Source organism: Anolis carolinensis, chromosome 6 (assembly GCF_035594765.1).
Source record: "Anolis carolinensis isolate JA03-04 chromosome 6, rAnoCar3.1.pri, whole genome shotgun sequence".
Lineage (NCBI taxonomy): Eukaryota > Metazoa > Chordata > Lepidosauria > Squamata > Dactyloidae > Anolis > Anolis carolinensis.
Genome location: NC_085846.1, coordinates 53,455,608 through 53,477,292, shown reverse-complemented (window position 1 = coordinate 53,477,292; position 21,685 = coordinate 53,455,608). Strand labels below are relative to the sequence as shown.

Below are 21,685 nucleotides of genomic sequence, written 5' to 3'. Positions count from 1 at the left end.
ATTGGTGTTTGCACACAGACATCTTTCATACCTACTACTCTGTTCATGGGGACTGAGAACTGGGCCTGTAGGTGGAGATAAACATGGATGGAACCACTACCTGTTTCTTCCCTACATATTTAATGTATTTGTGGGTTCGTATGTAAAATGAGTTCTTGTCTTACTAAATTATCCTCAAAATTGGGAGAGGAGAGGGAGAAAGCTAGCTTCTAAGGAAGGAAAAATAGACCGTGGTTAGTGTGGAGCATCACAGTGCTTCCTTAAAGGCATGTGTGATTTATGTCCCCTTCAGTTTTGCTTTCAATAGGTAAAGGAATGGGAAATAGTTGTGGTTTGTTTGTTGTTGTTTTTTGCTGTTCAGACCCCACCTTGTGTTTGGATGTTCAGTCTCTTACCAAGTTGTCTTTTAACACCACCAGTTTGCTTCAGCATTTTGTGACTAAACATGCCCACTGGCACCCATGTTGTGAATGGGCATCTTGTCATGCCAGCCCATGACACTCTCTCAAAATAGCAAAGCTCCTAAAATATTGAAGATATTCAGTTATCTACCTTCTATAGTGCATTAGACATTCCAATGGTGGTTAAACTAGTGTCAAACTGCATTAATTGTACAGTATAGAGATGTACCCCAAGTTTCATCTGTATATGGACACATACTTGGAATTTCATTTTGTTCCCAGTACATACATGATGGTGTCAGAAGATCAAGGCATTAAACTCCAGTATTCACATGGTGGCCTCCTTTCAAGACCCTTTTAGTACACTTATTACTAAGATGAAAGGGAATTAAATTTCTAGATATCCAGCAGTATATTTACCTGCCTATCTTTCCTTGTGCTTTAATTTCCTCATGCTGGTGAGTTTTATACCACATTTCCGTAATGACCAATTATAATGAAAATGTTTCTTTTGCAACTTTAAATTTTACACCCACACAGTTTTTTTGGTTGCCAGGTATTTGTGAGTTCCTTTTTAGAACAATGAGACTTTTTATTGTACTTGATCTGTTTTTTCCCTTCCTACTACCTTTACATTGGATACGTGTGTAGGAGTGAAAAGAGGGGCAAGAGTGGGTAAGTGCAATACTACAGAAATGACTATGAGCCAAATAGGTCAGTTTTTGCTCTCATGTACACCCACGCAATTTTTCAGCTTGCAGGGATATACTTTGGTCTATGGGGTTTTGATTAAAATTATAAATATAGCTTTTGATATCTATGCCGGCTTTTCCCTTTAGATTTAGAACATTATAAATAATAAAATATGCCTGTGCATATCTTGCATGCTTATAACATCTCTAGTCACACTGCAGGGCTTGCATATTTGGAAGGCACAACACTCATCACTTGAGCTTTGTTCTTGATCAATGAAGTTGTCAAGAAGAGGATTTAGAGCTTTAGAACAAAGTTTAAAGTGTCAGTGGAGTTACAATTAAGATTTTTCTGCACTGATATCTCCCATAATAAGCTTGTTTTTCCAAAGTTTATGAAAAACAGGTCACTTTTGGAACATGAGAACCAATGAAAAGGATTTTGTTTCTTGTTTTGTACTATCCCTGTACTCAAAAAGGATTTCTACCTACAGAGAATTGACCTGTTTTCAAGGAATATGTATGTTCATAGAACTCCAATATGGTACAGGCAATGCTGGGACATGAAGGACAGACTTCAATTTCATGTGACAGTAATGGGCTTGTTTAATTTACTGTTGTGAACTCTGAATGTGCCAAGAAGAACACACACACTTTGCAGCTGTATATTTCAGGTGGAAAATGAATAGTGGTAGGCAGCACCCCTCTGTTACTGATCTGTTACTGGTTTATTCTCATACATTGGGGAATCCCTGGTCACTTGCAAGAAGGCACGAATGGTTTCTGGCACACATTTTGAAAACCTATGGCTGTCACAGGCATCGAGAAATTGTCCCTGAACACACTCAAAAAGATGCACAGTATGTAATGTACTAAATCAATGTGTCCCACCAGGGGGTTGTCAAACAGTGCTCTATTCCTTTTGCTTGCGGACAAACACAAAAGTAAAAAACTTTTGTGGAAAACTCAGAAATCTGACAGCTAGTAGTAGATTTGGCAGGAATATGTTAGGGCATACCAACGATTATGGTAATACTTTCAGATCTAGGGTTACTGGCCACTTAGGGAAGCTCGTAGCTACAAAAAGAATTCACCATCTATAGTCGCCACCAAGTAATAGTCAGACTTCACCTTTTTAATAAAAGGGAGGGGTGCGACTGTTACGTGGTAAAATATGGTATATCTAGGGCCCCTTCCACACAGCTGTGGACTCAGATATCACAGTTCAAAGCAGATATTGTGCATTATCTGTCTTGATATTCTGGGTTATATGGCTGCATGGAAGGGCCCTAGGATTGCAGTCTTGGCCTGGCTGAAAAATAATTTGGAAAAAGTCCTGAAAAACCTGCTACTCAAGAGAAATAAAGTAGTGGCAAAACAAACCTTTTAGAGAAGACGTTTATATCCAAATCATGAAAATTCTACTGTAATTCACTTGATCACTTACAAAGATTTCAGGATCCCTAAACTCCTGTATGTAGTATAGTTAGTTTTAAGGACCGCTCCCATTTTAATGGTTAGAACGGTGGTAACATCACAAGTTATTTTTTTGTATTGATTCTGGATTTTTTTTTTAAAAAAAGAGTTCACTCCCTGTTCTGATTTCTTGCCTTTAGTATGTGTGAATTGAAGGACTGGCGAAAAAAAAACTTATTTATTTATTTATTTATTTATTTACAACATTTTTACCCCGCCCTTCTCACTCGAGGGGACTTTTTCCGAGGAACAGGTATGTGGGCAAAGTAAAGGTTCAATCACCCGCGCCTTTGGGCAAGAACTATGAGGCTTCCATGGCTATTATCAGAAATCCCGTGATATTTTTAAAATATCAAAGCAGCTTTAAAGAATGTGCAAATCAGATCAGAATAGCAGCACTAGACGTGGAGCTTTATCTTTTTCTTCTTGCACCATATTTTCAATTGAAATCTATCTTTCTCTAGTAGCTGTTTTGTCTTTCAAGAAAGAACGAAAACATATCTTGGTTGCTTCTATTGAAAAATGTAGGAAATGAGATCATATAAGAAGACAAGTAGAGCCCTGGTGGATTAGACCACTGGCCTATGTAGACTAGCATACTAATAGCATAATGATCAACCAGATGTCTATACCCTCCAAAATTACACTAATAAAAACCAGGACAAATGTGGCCAAGAAACATTTGTACTTGGTCAAGTTATTCATGAGAAGGAATACATTAGCTAGTAGAGGCTTCAACAGTTTGCTTTTGCCAGAGTCTACTGGGAAGGGAAAAATCCTACCCCTTCTCTATCTTTCCACTGCTGAGTAGAGTGGAAACTGCTTTAGCACATTAAACAACACAGTTTGAAGCAATTGAGGTAAGCTGAAGACAAAGGGAGCAAGTGGGGGAAGAATAATGAGAATTTTGGACATTTTGAAAGCAGCTGAAAATGTAGAGTGACAGAATTATTCAGGAGTGCACCTCCCAAATCAGAGAGTATGGATGTCAATGGGAAACCAACCAACAGAAGATTACATCTTCCTGCTCATGTTTCCAATTGAGAGATATTCATGGGCATATCTCCTGTTATGTTGGCGTTATTATAAAGCTAGTACTTGTTGATAGCTTTATCCTCTATTATTTATCCTCTATTATTTTCTTTCTAGTTCCTTTTGAAAGCTATCCAGGTTCTATCACAAAAATATGTTAGGATATTCCATAGTTTAACTGTTTGCTGTATGCAGTACTTCCTTTCATCTGTCCTGGTGGAAGGTATTACTATTATAAGAGAAAAAGGAAAGATTTTCCTTCCACTTTCTTTCCAACCACTTTCTACACACCATGCATAAATTTTACACTCCTCTATCACCCCTCCCTTAAATTAAATAAACTCAATCATTATAACTTTTCCTCATTTCTCCCTTGATCATTTCCATTTTTATTTATTTTATTTATTTACAGCATTTATATTCCGCCCTTCTCACCCCGAAGGGGACTCAGGGCGAATCACATTACACATATAGGCAAACATTCAATGCCTTTTAACATAGAACAAAGACAAGACAAACATAGGCTCCGAGCGGGCCTCGAACTCATGACCTCCTGGTCAGAGTGATTCAATGCAGCTGGTTGCAGCTGGCTTGCTCTCCAGCCTGCGCCACAGCCCAGGCCCATTGCTGTTCTCTGTATATTTTAAATGGTAGCTTTCAATGTGCAAAAACCACAACTACACCAAATGCTCCAAGAGTTGATGCACTTTAGATTTGTATAGTCAGTTTGGGTTTTGATCTTTATGTTAAATTTGCTGTTTTTGCAGCTGCTTCATGCTAAATATTTGTAGATGTTTTCACAGAGCTGTCTACTGTACCTAGAGGGTCCTTTTCATAGCTTCTCAGATCTTAGCCACATATATTTGAAATTGGTGTTTTAGTGCTCATGATTCTTTTGGAAGATTTTGCTGTCCCTTTATGTTTTAACCATTTTAAATAATTTGATCTTATCAACAAATAATGTGATGTGATTACCACTAGCCCTTGATTTTAGGCAATGTGTAAACAGTTTATAAACAGTACCTTGGTGATTACAAAAGATACTTAGATTATTCATTTTAATGCATTTCCTTCTTGGTTCAGATCATGTACTGAAGTGTGAGTTTACACAAGGAAATTCAGGAGCTTGCAGTGGCCTAAGGGATAAAAGCCTTGTGACTTGAAGGTTGGGTTGCTGACCTGAAGGCTGCCAGGTTCGAATCCCACCCGGGGAGAGTGTGGATGAGCTCCCTCTATCAGCTCCAGCTCCATGCAGGGACATGAGAGAAGCCTCCCACAAGGATGGTAAAACATCAAAACATCCGGGCATCCCCTGGGCAACGTCCTTGCAGACGGCCAATTCTCTCACTCCAGAAGCAACTCCGGTTGCTCCTGACACAAAGAAAAAAAAAGAAAAAAAAGATTCAACCTAGAGTTAAATAATATTTGGCTGGTAAATAAAAATTAAACAGTATTTTGAGGGGGAAATTATTTCTTTTCCAGCAAAGGTGATGTGAGCTTTGCACTGTACAGAGAAAGTTTTCATAGGTTTTTTAATACATAATCTCAAATGGAGGAACCAAATTTTATTGCTGGGCCTCTCTGCCTCTTCCTTCTTCACTGCAGATGTCTCAGTTGACGGTGCATCTGAAAAAGAAGCACATTTTTACATCTGTCTAGTTTCCCATTTTTCCTTGTTCTGTGTCTAGCTAGAGGGATTTGGTGTTGGGTTTTTTTTTTGTTTTTGTTTTTTGCAGTTAAGGATGCATAGAAAGATGCAGAATTTGAGTGATGCGTTGAAAAAGATGTATCCAGGAAACAATACAGTAGCCTATTCTATAGTGTATTTGTCTACGGAAACACAGAATTATAGAATCATAGAATTGGAACAGCCTCCTGCCATTCAGGAGCTCACAATCTAAACACTCCCAAAAGATAGCCATCCAACTTCTGTTTAAAAATCTTCAGGGAAGAAGATTCCACCATGTTTCCAGGGAGCATGTTCCACTGCCAAACTGCTCTTACTGCCAGGAAGTTCTTCGTAATATGTAGGTGGAATCACCCATTACCCAGTATCCCAATCTCTAGAGCAGAAGAAAACAAATTTGTCCCCTCCTCAATGTGATATCCTCTCAGATATTTAACCATGGCTATCATGTCCTCTCTCAGCCTTCTTTTATCCAAGCTCAGCATATTCAGCTCCATCAGCTGTTTCTTGTAGGGCTTGGCTCCAAACCTTTGATTATTTTGGTTGCCCATCTCTGAATATGTTGTTGGTGCTGGTGCTTCTGGTGCTTCTTCCTCCTCGTCATCATTATTATTCTTTCTGTTATTTTTGCATTTGGTACGATTTTTAAAAGCAACGAATGCCCAGGAAAGCATCCACTTCATTATCAGAGGTATAAATGTATGTGAAAAGATATCAGAGGGCTAAATAGTAGACAAATAAGGTTGTTTTACTTGTAAAGTGGCATATATATTGATTGTGGTGATGGTGATGATAAAAAAGGAGAAACATTTCAGTATTCTTTCACATTGTTTTATTTATTCAATGAAATAATTTAAGGAACTGAAATAATTTTATCAATCTTTGCTGAGACTTTTTTATGTTTCATTTCTGGCTGTAATCTTTTCTCATCTTGAAAAATCTATGCAAAATTTCCTTTGGAGCATCATGAATTGACATCAGGCCATTACTAGACATGGATAGGATCAAGACTGGATATGATTGTTGGAGAATTACATAGCGTAAGGAGAAGAGCATTGGAATGAGATCATTTTAAGGCAGGAAAGGAAGGTCACCTTTCTGTATATCTTATAATAAAAATATATTTAAGGAGACTATAACATAATACCTAGCATGTATGTACATATACATGGGGGTGGGGAGATAGAATGCATTGAAAAATATATGTAGTTCAGTTGATGATTTTATAGTTTGATACTAATTTTTTTGGGGAAAAAATAAAATAAACTAAGCTCCCTGTAAAATTGATCAAAACTAACAATCTCACACACACACACACACATTCCCAAGTTTTCAAATTAGACCTGAATTTGCACAAAAATGTTAGGAATGATTACTACAAACTCATAAATGTGAATTCTACAAGTGAAAGGCAAGGGAAGTAGGGAGATACAGATAGAGATATATGAAGTGTCTGGGACTACATGAAGCAATTGATGATTTAGGTCGTTAACCTTACTGAGATATTGTTCTTGGTTCCATTAGCTGTCACATCAAGTTCAGTGTCATATAGCATAATCAACAGAGAGATAACACAATTTAAATAATGGTATAGATTTATATGGGAGCCCCGGTGGCGAAGAGTGTTAAAGCACTGAGCTGCTGAACTTGCGGACCAAAAGGTCCCAGGTACAAATCCCGGGAGCGGAATGAGCGCCCGCTGTTAGCCTCAGCTCCTGCCAACCTAGCAGTTCGAAAACATGGTGCAGGATCCAGGTTTTCCGCTGAGTTGTTTTAACCCAGGGTATAACTGAATTGTGGAGCCTCCGGTGGCTCAGTGTGTTAAAGCGCTGAGCTGCTGAACCTGCAGACCGAAAGGTCCCAGGTTCAAACCCGGGGAGCGGAGTGAGCGCCCGCTGTTAGCTCCAGCTTCTGCCAACCTAGCAGTTCGAAAACATGCAAGTAGATCAATAGGTACCGCTCTGGCTGAAAGGTAACGGCGCTCCATGCAGTCATACCGGCCACATCACCTCGGAGGTGTCTATGGACAACGCCGTCTCTTTGGCTTAGAAATGGAGATGAGCACCAACCCCCAGAGTCAGACATGACTGGACTTAACGTCAGGGAAAACCTTTACCTTTAACCTATAGATTTACATAGCCTAAATTCAGTGTTTAACCTTCCATAGAACGAATGTTATAAAAACATGCTACTACTTTTTTGACAGCAGAACAGGAATCATATCCCTAATATACTTCCTCCACTAGGACAAAAGGAAATAAACAGTTTAGAAATACACATTTGGTGGAAAATCTCAGTAAGTTCATCTGTTCGCCACATATGGAAGACATAATTCAAAGTGATTACACATCCCCCTTTTCTACTTCCCTATATAGAAAAATAATAGCACTCATCATGTGTCTCAGTTGGACAAGGCTGTCAGAATATTACTTCTGCCAATCATAGAATAATGGAATAATAGAGTTGGAAGAGACCACATGGGGCATCTAGTTCTCTCCTGGGGGAGAAAAGCAGTATATTAAATAAATAAATAAATAAATAAATAAATAACCTCCTGCCATGCAGGAAATTGTAGCAAGGATTCAGGCAGATCTCTGTCTACTCTCCCTTGCACCTTATGTGGCAAAATCAAAGCCTAATGGAACAGCATCCAAGATAAAGAGGCAGGTATATGGGTTTTCTGCCCAGTCATTGCAGCAAAGCTCCTGTGCTTTGGACACAACACAGGATACCAGGAATAGTGTTTTTGATAGGGCTAGCTGCTTGTTAGGGACATGGCAGTGTCACTAATCACTCTTTCCCAGCTTTAGATTTGTAGTGAAATTCTGAGAAGTTAGGAATAAGCTGTATTGTAATCCTCTCTGTTTAACCCAGGTAAATATTCCTTGGAGTAGCCCTGGATCTGGCCACATCAGGGACTGTTGTTTAGATGGCCCAGGATCACATCTGCCCCTGCTCCCTAATGTATACAGGCCAAACGAGCAGGGAAGTCAAAGTCCGTATTATAGAACACAAAAGTAAGATGAGGAAACATTCTACTGATTTGATTTTTTATAAACACCTTGAAGATCTAAAACACAACCCTGAATCACTTCGGGTCCAGGTTCTAGAAGTTGTCACACCCTCCAAAGGCATAGATTTCCAGACGAAGCTCCTACAGTGTGAATCTTTTTGGATTTTCACACTCCAAACGGAACATCCGAAGGGGTTGAACAATATCAACTCTTATGATTGTTTCTTGTAAAGATTGATAGTCTTCCTTTAAATGTGACTCTGGAGTAACAGCAATTACATTACTTTACAACCACCTGACCATTGTGCTTGCCATTTAAGAGTGAAATTAGTTACTCAGCTTCATACTCGAATTGGAATCAAACTGTTTGCAGAGTGTGTGTGTTTAAAACTTAGATCTTTCTGTGAGTATTACTTTTACATTATCTTTGTTGTGTATCGTGTATGTCTCATGTAACTATATGTATTGTAAATAACTGGTAGCCACTATATATGTTCCCTATAGGATCCACATTTAAAAAAACTAAAAAAAAAATCTGAAAAAAAGGATTACAATCCACCTGATGAAGACTCTTTTGAGTTGAAACCGATTGTGGTTTTGCAGTCTACTATCCATAATAAAGAAACATGAACAATCATTATATATAAGAAGAGGACTCAATTTGTGTATGTGGAACAATCAAAGAACTAAAGAACATTTATTGTTTATGAGAAGAGGAGTAAATTCATCCTTCAAGAGAAAAATATTGTTTCTACTGTGAATGTAACAGTCCTTTGTTTGTTTAACAACGCCTTTTATATCTGTTTTCATATTAATGTATTGAACTAAATTTAGGTTTAATGATTTCTGTATTACTGGATAATTGTCTTTGTAGTTCCAGGGAACCCATTTTCTTTTTTGGTACCTTCTCCTTTCCCAAGGGATTATGTAAATTGGGGGCACTGAGAGGTGCTGCCTTCTAGATACATTTTGATACATTTCGTCTGATACAGTTTATACAGTTTATAATCTTAGGAGTTGACACAGTACATAAGATATACAAGTTATACAAAAATCATCAAATTGACACATTTTATTAAAAACTTAGATTTGATAGAGTTTGTAGGGTACAGCTGCTGCTAGCTCTTTAGCACTTAGCAACACAAGGTTTGTGGGAAAGATTTTAATAAAAAAGAAAAAAATAATATTTCCTTGAAGTCTCTTGATGTTCTATAAATCTTTTTTTTCCCAGGGGGGGGGGTGCTGTGGCTTGACAACAAAACCATGGTGCAAACACAGGAGTTATGGGTTTTCTAAATTGGACTGCATAATCCATTTTTACATCTAAAAGAGAAGTACATTAATACCCTTTCAGTCTAAATGCAGTACATTTCCTGTGTTATCTGGGAGCTTAACAATTATAGATTCTGTCTAACCTTAAATGCTCTTTTCAGTGTCACTATATTGTGTATTCCAGAAAACAAGGATTACATTTATCCCTGTGTTGTATTTTATACTATAAGGCAACTCCTCTTGTACTTATAGCACTTTCTTAGGTTTTTCTTTCTTACATCTTTGGTCTGTGAAATAAAGATATTTTATAACTAGAGAATGGCACTAGATACCTATAGGAATCCTTGTGTCCTCCAGCAGCAGATATTGGAAGTAATATACAGTAGTCAGAACTACTGTATATTACAGTCATTGATAGTAATTTAGTAATTACTATTATATTATAGTAATTTTTGATTTGTTGTACTTTTTATATATGCAGTTATTCAAATGATGTTGCTGATTGATAATCATAGGACTATAAATTGAGTATCAGGTCTCTATCACTATGATAACTAGGGTCATGGTAGGAAGAAACATGTGTGAAGACAAATGTGTGTATGAAGATTTGCTGTGTATGTATTTCATTGGAATTTAATGTCAAATGGTACTTTCCAACTAGTCAGAACAGAGTGAAATAAAGACATGTGCACACTGGTATTTATGTTTTCTTCCTAAATTATCATGTAAAGCCAACTACCAAATATGGAAAGTTTGAGTGAGTGTGCACTATAAGTTGGACTCCAGATTCGGCCCTGAAGGACTGTTATGCTATCTGTCTCTAGTTTTCATCCAGTAGTACAAAGGTCCCAAATTATCTGTGTCTTCCATACTGCAGGGATGGTAGAAATGGTGGTTCAAGGGTGGGGTTGAAGAGTATATTGTACAATAGTTCTCTTGGGGACTGCCATCCCAATTTGACAAAGATAGATGCACACAGGCTCAACTACTCAAGACTAATGCTCTATATGAACTTAAGCTGTCTCTGTTCCATAGGCATCCAATTCAATATTTTAGGGCAGATCTACACAGATCCCATATCCTGGGCCTAATCCGATCAGCTGTGGAATGGTTTGCACAGCTACACACACAGACCCCAGGAGCTGCCGAGACGATTGGGAGTCCTTTAATGTTTCTTGGCTATGTAAGAACAACACATTTATGGGAAAATTTAGCTGATGAATGGATTAGATGCCAAAGACTGGCTATGGGTCAAAAACAGGAATTATTCTAGCAGGAATTAGTCTTCCGTTGGAACTTCTATGTCTCACTAAGTAATATGGTATAGCAGAATAAATTCCACTTGTACATGTGGAACATGTATTACTTCTTAAAAGATAATAAAGTTGAAATCGACTTGTCATCAGTTAACAACAACAAAAACCCACCAATCTATAATTCACTATAGACTACAGATACAAGCAATGTGCACTATTTTGCTCTTGGAAGTTTTCACGAGAAATCTCTTTCTTATGCCATTATATACATACCGTAGCTATAACATTGTTTCACTTCTTCATGTTTATTTTTGGTTAAATATATCAGACTTAAATAATATATCAGACTCAACAGCATTTTTTTCAGAGACCTTCTTCTTTCTTTTTGACAGAATCTGTATCAGAACAGGTTCCTGGGCCTGGCTGCTATGGCATCTCCATCTAGGAATTCACAGAATCGCCGCCGGTGTAAAGAACCGCTGAGATACAGCTACAACCCAGACCACTTCCACAACATGGATATTGGAAATGGCCCCCATGAGACGGTTACTATTCCACGTTCAACCAGTGATACAGACTTGGTCACTTCAGACAGCCGATCTACACTCATGGTCAGCAGCTCCTATTATTCCATAGGACATTCACAAGATCTGGTGATTTATTGGGATATAAAAGAAGAAGTAGATGCAGGGGACTGGATTGGCATGTATCTCATTGGTAAGTCTACTCTATCCTTGGGATTTTTACTTAATATTTCAAATTTAAAATACAGCCAAAACTGACAGATCAGAACTTGTGATCTACCAATCCAAAACCCATCAGCCAAATTTGTCCCCCATCTTCCACCCCTGATGAACAAGAATAGCAACAGGAGATTTATCAAACAACACCATTAGGAATAACAGCTCCATGAGGCTTATCAAATGCTTGCTAGTTTGCCTTCAGTTTAGGAAAGTGAGTGCCTTACATTAATATATAACTTTAGAAGTTTGTGTGCATCTCAGGGCCCTTTCACACAGTAGTTATAATCTGGGAAAAAACGGGTTAAGGGGGAGGGGTCAGATGCCGTTTACAGTAAATGGACGCTCAATCGCAGCAACGGAGGGAAAACCCCTTTCAAAAAGGTCATCCTTTATCCCAGTTGTGGCCCTGCAGTCATGTAAAGTTTGGGATTTCTCTCTTTACCCCCCTGTAGAGTGTGCTGGATTTTAAAAGCCAGGAACATTTGATCAGCTGGCTTAAAGAGAGGAGAAGCTGATTTCCAGTTGGTTTAAAGAGAGGAGAAGCAGAGAGCCATTAGAGGTCTCTGAAAGTATTTATTTTAAACTTTATAATATTAAAAAAATTGTGAATAAGTAATTGGGGAAAGAGGGAAATTCGCCAGATTTTTTTAAAAAAAACTTTTGCCAGTATGAGCTGAAGTTTATATGTGCATATGGGGATCTTTATGTTTTTACATTGATATATTCACATGTGCGTATAATTGAGTGATTTTATATATATTAAAAAAAAAAACCTCCTGGCAAATGTCCACCCTTTATTTTATCCCGAAACACAGAAGGGCTGTGAGGATGGCGGGGGAAGAAAGCCCAGGACCAGCGGGTCTGTGTTGGGACCTGCTCTGAGGTCTTGGGTTTTTTTTATCCCTCCCCCCTTTAAAATCCGCATTTTGACACTATCTGGAAGCATTCTCATTGAATTCAAAGAGACTTGGAGTGCATTCACACTGTAGGATTAATCAGGATGCCATGGTTCAATGCTATAGAATCATAGCAATGTTTCCCATCTCTGCACCAAGTAACTTAACTTAAGTAACTTAGATTTCAAAAGCCTAATGCAGAGAGTGTATACACCAGCAAAAATATACTGGAGAGGCCTTGGAAGTTCTTCAAAGCTGTTTTGCTGTCCAGATGGTCAGCCAGGCAGATAGCTTATCAGCACCAGTGCTATTTCCTCATGGGGACTGCTATCGCTGCTGTCTCACCAGCCAAAAGTAGCTCCCTGGCAGAGCTTTACTGGCATTGTTTCTTCTGGGAAGATCAAAACAGGGCATCCAGAAGTGACATCTCTAGCAAGACTGCCAGGTAGCAACTTCTGACTGGTGAGATGGGGCAGTGGGACTTTTTGACACGTGGACACTAGATCATGGGATCCATCTGTCCACACATCAAAAACATTGGGGGTCACTTTCCTGGAAGCTCTGGAGTAATGTGTGGTTCTTCTTGTGCTGGATTAACTTCTGGAAGCAGCACTTCTGCTGTGGAACCACCTGTATGTTGTGTGGACCACTTGCGGAGGGTTCGAAGTGAATACATCTTATTTGACCCATGTAGACATGGGGAGAGTCTGGGAGACAAACTATCCTTTTATGTGCCTTAGTTCATTACTGTGTGTGAGGGTAATATTGCACTTATTGATATACAGTTGGATTTCTTCCTCAGTATCCTTCTGGGAAGACCATCATTTTAAAAAAGAAATCTCATAAAAGTTCATTATGCACAAAACCTCTAGGGCCCAATTTCTAGGCTGTATTTGTTCTTCTCCTTTATTATTCAACCATTTCTTTTAAGTTTATATCAAAAATATTTTGACCTAATTAGCTACTGAAACTTTGCTTTAAAAACCCCCTGTTTTTTTCTCTTTTTCCCCCCTTTTAATTTTATTTTTCCCTGAAAGGCAACTCTTGCTAAAGTTGTTTGCAATACCAAAAAGAATCTAATTAGTAAGGTATTTCTTGATATACTTATGCATTTATTTCTTGCATAGAAATAATCATTCCAATTTTACTGAAATGCACAGTGCAGGCAACCTAATGAAAGATCAAATAGCATTGGTTATGAATGTGCACAGAAAACATTACCCTAAATGTATAGTAGTGATTTCTAAAGAACATTTTTCACAAGATACCTACCATGTGAGCTGCTATGCATTTCAGAAGATCTAGAAACATGGTCAGTGCATATTGGATCATATGGCACATGCCTAGTTCTATTCCAGCTGAATAGAATAATAGAATCATAGAGTTGGAAAAGACCTCATGGGCCATCCAGTCCAACTCCCTGCCAAGAAGCCAGAAAATCGCATTCAAAGCGCCTTGGACAGATGGCCATCTAGCCTCTACTTAAAAGCCTCCAAAGAAGGAGCCTCCACCACAGAAGATGTGCTCTGGAATAAACACAGTATTCCCCTATGGTTGTACATCGCAAGGAAAGATAAAATGTGCTGTTCAAACTAACCTTCTATATGAATTAATTGTAAAAGACAGATATTGTGTGTTGACTACCATCCGTGCTCCATGTCCAGGTACACAGTTGCCCTTGCAGACGTATATTGCTCACACACATACTTCTTAATTACCCATGCTAATATGTTTTTGACGAGAGCCCCGGTGGTGAAGTGCATTAAAGCGCTGAGCTGCTGAACTTGCAGACTGAAAGGTCCCAGGTTCAAATCCCGGGAGCGGCTTGAGCGCCCGTTGTTAGCTCCAGCTCCTGCCAACCTAGCAGTTCGAAAACATGCAAATGTGAGTAGATCGATAGGTACCGCTCCGGCGGGAAGGTAACGGCGCTCCATGCAATCATGCCGGCCACATGACCTTGGAGGTGTCTATGGACAACGCCAGCTCTTCGGCTTAGAAATGGAGATGAGCACCAACCCCCAGAGTCAGACATGACTGGACTTAATGTCAGGGGAAACCTTTACCTTTAATATGTTTCTGAGTACGGCCAACACTGTGTCTGGTTCAAGAGATAGTTGTGGCCCTATCCCTGACACCTCAATAAAATTCCTAACAAAGGATTCCAATTTCTTTTTTTTAATTTGAAAACTGCTGATATAAAAGGTTACTTTGATTCCTTCTGCCAGATTTCAGCCTCATGTGAATAACCTTCACATGAGGCTGAAATCTGGTGACATATTTTTAGGGGTCTGTGTCTTATTGCTGGTAGGAGGAGAACAGGAAATACAGTCTGGCACTTTTTGGAGTAACACACAGCTGGGCACAAATTATTATGTGTCTTATGTCTGCATGCCAGAATCTGCATGGGATTATGAAGGTGAAGAAAAAAGGAAATAATAAGTATAAATAGTATTTGAATGATGATAGGAATGAATAGGAGGAAAATTTATAATAAATTAATTTAACATTAAAACCATTTCATATACCTTTCTTAACCAAGTGTTATTGTTGGGGCATTATTTTTCAGCCAAAACTGTGCAATTTTTATTATTTTAGCTGTTGCGAATAAAGAATTAACCACCTGTAATTGTAAAAATACCTATTAGAACAAAAATCTTGGAATTGTTTCAATTTCCATTTCGTTGTAAATACTGAGAAATTACATCATTTTAATTCTCTGCTGCATCGTGGTAAACAAGGTAAATTTGTGATACGTCTAATACTGCGATAAACAAGTAAAACTTATAAATTGCTTTTTTTGGCTGAATATTTAAGAACAATATCTCAGTTGTAGTACATAATCTAGGCAAACCATATTTAATTATTATTATTATTATTATTATTATTATTATTCATTACCCACTTCCCCTTTCAACTCAAGGCGTGGCACAACATAATCAAATACATCTAAAAACACATATTAAAACATGTTAAAATACAACCATAAAAGCATATATTAAAACATACACATATTAAAATACATAAAACAAAAGTTAAAAACATAATGAACATAGAATGTGATTATAAAATTATTTGTTCTGTATGTCAGAGTTGAAGAATCTGGAAACACTGTCCAGTTTAGTTTGGCAACAAGTGTATTTGGTATGATATGTCCATGTCCAGTTTTTGAAGTACAGCATCACTTCCCATCCATATCAATTTAATATTTAATTTAATTTAATAACTTCATTTGAACTGAGGTGCATGATAAACAGAAGATTTTTCTAAGGCCTCAGTTGCACTTTATGGCAGAGGAAAGAGGAGTCTATGGCTATCTGAATTCAGTGAGGGGGATTAATCTTGCTTTTTGCCCAACCAGATATAGTGTTTGAAGTTTCTAACTAGAACCAAGGAAGTGCAGGTTCAAATTCTCAGATATGAAGCTCACTGGATGATGATGATGATGATGATGATGATGATAATATAGAAAAACAACAAGAAACTTTCAGCCATTATCAGAACCTCAAAATCAAACTGCAAAGGCTCTGACATAAACCAGTACAGGTGGTCCCAGTGGTAATTGGTGCACTGGATGTTGTGTCAAAAGATCTCAGCTGGCATTTGAAAACAATAAACATTGACAAAATTACGATCTGTCAGCTGCAACTTACTGGGATCTGCGTGTATCATCTGAAAATACATCACACAGTTCTAAACGCTTGGGAAGTGTTTGACTTGTGATTTTGTGATACAAAATCCAGTATATCTCGTTTGCTGTGTCGTACTCTTGTCTTTGTGTCAATAATAATAATAATAATAATAATAATAATAATAATAATAATAATACATATTTATACCCTGCCACCATCTCCCCGAAAGGACTTGGGGTGCCTCGCAGAAGCACTCCAAGTCTGTATATAAACAACTATACATAAGTTTTTTCTTCGTGTACTCTGTGAATGCACACTAATGGAGAGGCTGCGCCTGCGCAGGTCCCAACGGAAACTCTTCCCAAGCTGAAGTTCAAATTTTGGCGGTAGCCACGCCCCTCCGTCCCCGGAGGGCATATAAGGCAGCCCTCGGCGTCTCCTCCCCAGTTCCTTTTTTTCCGCCGCAAGGTTCACTTCGGATTCTCATGTCTACAACTCGCTTCAAGCGCTGCACTCAGTGTGCCGCTAAAATTCCTGACTCCGACGGCCACGCCAAGTGCCTTTACTGCCTCGGGGAGGCACATGTCGTCGGTACCTGCCGTTTTTGCCTGGCCCTAACGGCCCAGGCTAGAAAGAATAGAGCCGCGAGGCTTAGAGCGGCGCTCTACGAAAAGTCGCTTGCCCCTGAACCCGCTCCGTCGACTTCGGGCTCGAAGCCGCCGCTTAATCCGGCAGCGATGTCGGCTTCAACAGCTAAAGCTCCCTCGGCGTCGTCTAGGGCGTCCAGAGCCTCCAGGTCGTCTAAGGCCGCCAAACCACCGTGCACTCTCACCACGGCTACGGTGTCGACACGTTCTGGTCGAGTCGGCCCTTCCTCGACATCGAGCTCGGTGGCCTCCGTATCCTCGGCCCGTTCCCACCTCGGGGCTCTTCCGTCGTCTTCTGCGATGAAGATCGCCTTTAAAAGAGCTCACGAGGAAGCTCGTCGGTCCCAATCCGACTCAGCTATGGTCCCTCCCACACCGGGTAAATCCCTGCGGGTTCCATCAAAACAACCGCTCGCTAAGAAGAGGGCAACTCAACGCTCTTCCTCTTCCGCTTCCTCCAAGATGGGCGTCATTTCTTCGGCGACTTCTTCTAGAAGATCCTCTCCGATCGCTCCAGCTCAGCGACCTCGCCAACCTTCTCCTCAACAACTTTCGGATGGCGAATTACAGGACTCACCCCACCACTCCACTCAGACAGTGGTCAGGGTGCCATCTCCTCGACCTGCTACTTCTCAGCGCTCGTCCCGCCAACAGCTTTTTCCCCCAACCTCGACACCGGAACGGGGTAGACAAACCACTCGCCTGGCTCGAGCGGCCCAGGCCTCGGCCTCCAAAGAAACTCGGCCGCAGATGGCTCCTGCTCTTCAGGTTTTGCCGCCCCCAGAGACTGTGTTGTCATCTCCCCCTCAGTCCCCTCAAGGGGCTGGGGACGATGAGATTGATATAGATCGTCCTGATTCCGCTCTCTCGGCCTCGGTGGTATCCTTGGGCCTTGATCTCTCTCCTCCTCATGATGCCTATGAGGTGGACCCTCCTTCGCCTACCGACAACATTCGGGCTTTCTCCGAACAAATGGTTAGAATGGCGGATGCCCTGGGTCTAGAAATCAAGCAGACTTCCAAGGCAGTAACTGACCCGGTCTTCAAACGGGTCCAAGCCCAGGCCCCTCCGGCCACGCTCCTGCCGTTTTTGCCTTATCTCCTAGATGTCATCCAGTCTTCGTGGAAGACTCCTTCCTCGATCCCTCCTACCTCGAAGAGAATCGAGACCTGGTATCGTACGGACGACGATACTTTAGAATGGCTTAAGCACCATCCCGACCCAAATTCCATGGTTGTTAAAGCCTCTCAGTCCTCCGGCCGTGAATCCACCACCCCTGCAGACAGGGAAGGCAAGAGATTTGACGCGGTCGGGAGAAAGCTCTACTCCGGAGCCCTTCTGCTTTGTAGGATGGCGAACTATGGGGCCTGTATGGGGGCCTACCAGCAGATCCTTTGGGAAAAAGCTCAACCCTTCTTCTCAAAGTTGTCCGATGAAGACCGGTCGGTTATGTCCACCCTACAACAAGAGGCCGATTCATTAGCTCATCATCAAATCCAGATGGCTAAGCATACGGGAGACACGGCCGGCAAGATGATTGCCCACGCCATCGCCATTCGTCGCCACGCCTGGCTGAGGTCGTCCGGTTTGTCTTCCTCCTCGAGGCAGGTCATCGAGGACCTCCCCTTCGACGCCATGGGCCTGTTTAACTCTGGCACCGACGACAAGCTTAAAACCAACCATGACTTTAAAGTACTGGCCACCAAATGCGGTGATCAACCCCAAGCTCACCGCACCAAGTGGTTTCCTCAACGCTTTCGACGCTTCCCGCCTCCTTCTTACCGCCAGCAATCCTTCAGGCGTCCCTCGGTATCGAACAACAACAACCGTCAACAGCCCCGTCGGGCTGCCCAACCGCAAAGATAGCGCGGCCGGGCCACCCCCACCGCTGGTCAACCTCCCCGGCGCTCCTGACGCCATCTCCTTTTCCAAAGACTCTTCTTACGATACCGATGCAGCTCTCATTCCTCAGCTCCTCTCCTCTTCTCCGAATCAACCTCCTGGTCTCTTTCTAGATCGCTTGGCTCCCTTCTTTCACCGATGGAAATCTATTACTTCAGATGCCTGGGTTCTCAAAATTGTCCAAGAAGGCTATGCCTTAGAGTTCGAGGAACTCCCGCCCACGGGTCAGGTCCTTCTCTCCAACCCTTCTCAAGAAATTCTCGCAGAGGTCGACGCCCTTCTCGCCAAAGGGGCTATTCGGCCTTCTCCATCGGTACAGGACCCTCAAGGCTACTTCTCCAGGTACTTTACGGTCCCGAAGAGGGGTGGGGGCCTCCGCCCAATTTTGGACTTACGCATGCTCAATGCCTTCATACGTCCAACCAAGTTCAGGATGGTCTCCATCGCCTCCATCCTCCCGATGCTGCAGCGCGGAGACTTCTTCGTATCTATAGACCTTCGAGACGCCTATTTCCACGTGGCGATTCGGGAGAACCACAGGCGCTTCCTCTCTTTCAAAGTTCTCGACCAGACCTACCAGTTCACCGTTTTACCCTTTGGCCTCGTTACGGCCCCAAGGGTCTTTACCAAAGTCGTCGCTGTCGTGGCGGCCCACCTCCGACTCCAGGGAATCACAGTCTTCCCTTATCTAGACGACTGGCTTCTGGTCGAATCCGACCCTGCCCTCCTCCGACGTCACGTCGACTACACTCTCTCTCTTCTAAAATCCCTCGGTCTCCAGCTAAACCACAAAAAATCTCACCTCACCCCGTCGAACAAAATCCGCTTCATCGGCGCTCTGTTCGACTCAATCGCTCAGACTGTCTCTCTTCCGCTAGACAGGTTTCTGGCCCTTCGACAACAGATCACCTTTTGCGAGACCCACCGGAGGGTTCGGGCTCGGTCCATCCAGGTTCTCCTCGGCCACATGGCCTCCACAGTCCTCACGACCCCGTTGGCCAGGCTCCATCTCCGGACTTTGCAGAGGTGGTTCATAGACGTTTTCAAGCCGTTTCGCCACCCCAATTCGAGGTTTCTTTCGGTCCTGCCCCACGTTCGGCGGTCGCTTCTCTGGTGGAAATCCCTCTCCAACGTCTGCAGGGGTCTCCCGTTCCACCCGGTTCCCCCCGCCACCACCATAACCACAGACTCTTCCAATTTCGGCTGGGGAGCCCACATGAAAGGTCTCACTGTTCGAGGCCTCTGGTCTCCCTCCGAGAAGGCCAATCACATAAACTTTCTCGAACTCCTTGCCATCTTCAAGGCTCTGAAAGCCTTCTCCCGCCTGATCTCCCAAAGATCTGTCCTCATCCAATCAGACAACACAGTAGCAGTCTTCTACATCAACAAACAGGGCGGCACGGGCTCAAGGAAGCTGATGCTTCTCTCCTCCCAGCTGTGGTATTGGTGCATAGCCCGCAACATTCTGATCTCGGCGATTCACCTTCCCGGGACCCAGAACAACTTGGCAGACGCCCTCAGCAGGATGACGACTTCCTCCCACGAGTGGATGCTCGATCCCGAGACTCTTCTTTCTCTTTTTCTCAAATGGGGTTTTCCCACTCTGGACCTTTTCGCCTCTCCTCAGAACGCTCAACTGCCTCGGTACGGTGCGAGACTTCCCCCATCCTCCTCTCCGGGCTGCCTGGGAGACGCCTTCCTTCTGGACTGGTCGGCGGAACCGATCTATCTCTTTCCGCCTTTTCCTCTCATACCGAGGGTCCTGCAAAAACTCCGGTCGGTACCGATGTCGGCGATCCTGATAGCTCCAGCCTGGCCCCGTCAATCTTGGTTCCCGGCTCTTCTTCGCCTCTCCAATGCGACCTTCTTCACTCTGCCCCTTCTACCTCATCTCTTGTCCAGGGAGAACGGCCAGATCCTGCACCCGGATCTCTCCTCTCTACATCTCACTGCTTGGAGGATTCTCGCCTGACTTCCCTCCCGCAGAACCTACAGGAGGTCCTCCGCGCAGCTCACAAGCCGGCTACAACCAAGGCCTACACTTATAAGATTTCTCGCTTTCGTTCCTTTCTCCGCTCTCGAAAAATTACTGCTTTCCCAACCTCGATACCGATCGTGCTGGACTTCCTTATGTCTCTGGCAGATCAAAAACTTTCTCTTGCCTCTATGAAATCTTACCTGGCCGCTCTATCCTGGTGTTTTCAACAACATGGTAGACCATCGCTGTTCTCCGATCACCTTGTCAAAACCTTCTTGAAAGGCTATAATAACATCTGCCCGCCGTCTCAGCCTCCTACTCCGGGTTGGAGCCTCGAGCTCGTCCTTTCCCAGCTCACTGCTTCTCCTTTTGAACCATTGGCTTCGACCGACCTTCGTCTCCTGTCTTGGAAAGTTGCCTTCCTGGTGGCCATAACTTCAGCGCGCAGGCCTTCGGAGCTGACCGCCCTTCGGGTCGATGAGCCTTACCTCCGTTTTCATCACGACCGCGCCGTTCTCCGTCCGGACATCACCTTCCTTCCCAAGGTAGTCTCGGCCTTTCACCTTAACCAGGACATTGTCCTTCCTGCCTTCTTTCCAGACCCCTCGTCTCCCCTTGAGCGGAGACTGCACCTCCTTGATGTGCGTAGAGCACTTCTCTTTTACCGGGACCGTACTAAAGACATTCGAAAGACCCCTAAACTTTTCGTGGCCCATGCTCCAGATAAGCTGGGCAATCCTATCTCTTCTCAAAGACTGTCCCATTGGATTGCTCAGGCCATTGAACTGGCCTATGAACTGGCCAAACGCCCACCTCCTCCGTCGGTTCGCCCGCGTTCGACGAGAGGCCTCTCCACGTCGACTGCCTTCCTGAGGGGCATTCCCCTGGACTCCATCTGCAGGGCAGCGATCTGGTCCAACCCCCTTACATTTGTGTCCCACTATAGGGTAGACCAAAGAACTCTGAAGGATTCAGCCTTTGCTAGGGCAGTTTTATCTTCATGCTTGTCTTAACTTTATGCATTTATGACTTCTCTGCGGGTGTTTATTCTCATGCAACCC

The 21,685-nt window shown here is 42.4% G+C and overlaps 1 protein-coding gene across 9 annotated transcripts in view; it reads left to right on the top strand.

The window, feature by feature from the left end:
• The window catches only part of hecw1 (HECT, C2 and WW domain containing E3 ubiquitin protein ligase 1), a 215,333-nt gene that overhangs the window by 72,808 nt on the left and 120,840 nt on the right, over positions 1-21,685 (top strand). For all 9 annotated transcript variants that reach the window (XM_062983799.1, XM_008112885.3, XM_062983800.1 and 6 more), the window contains one exon: positions 11,222-11,546. In XM_062983799.1, coding sequence (XP_062839869.1) covers positions 11,222-11,546 — 325 coding nt within the window. The remainder of the gene's footprint in view (positions 1-11,221; positions 11,547-21,685) is intronic.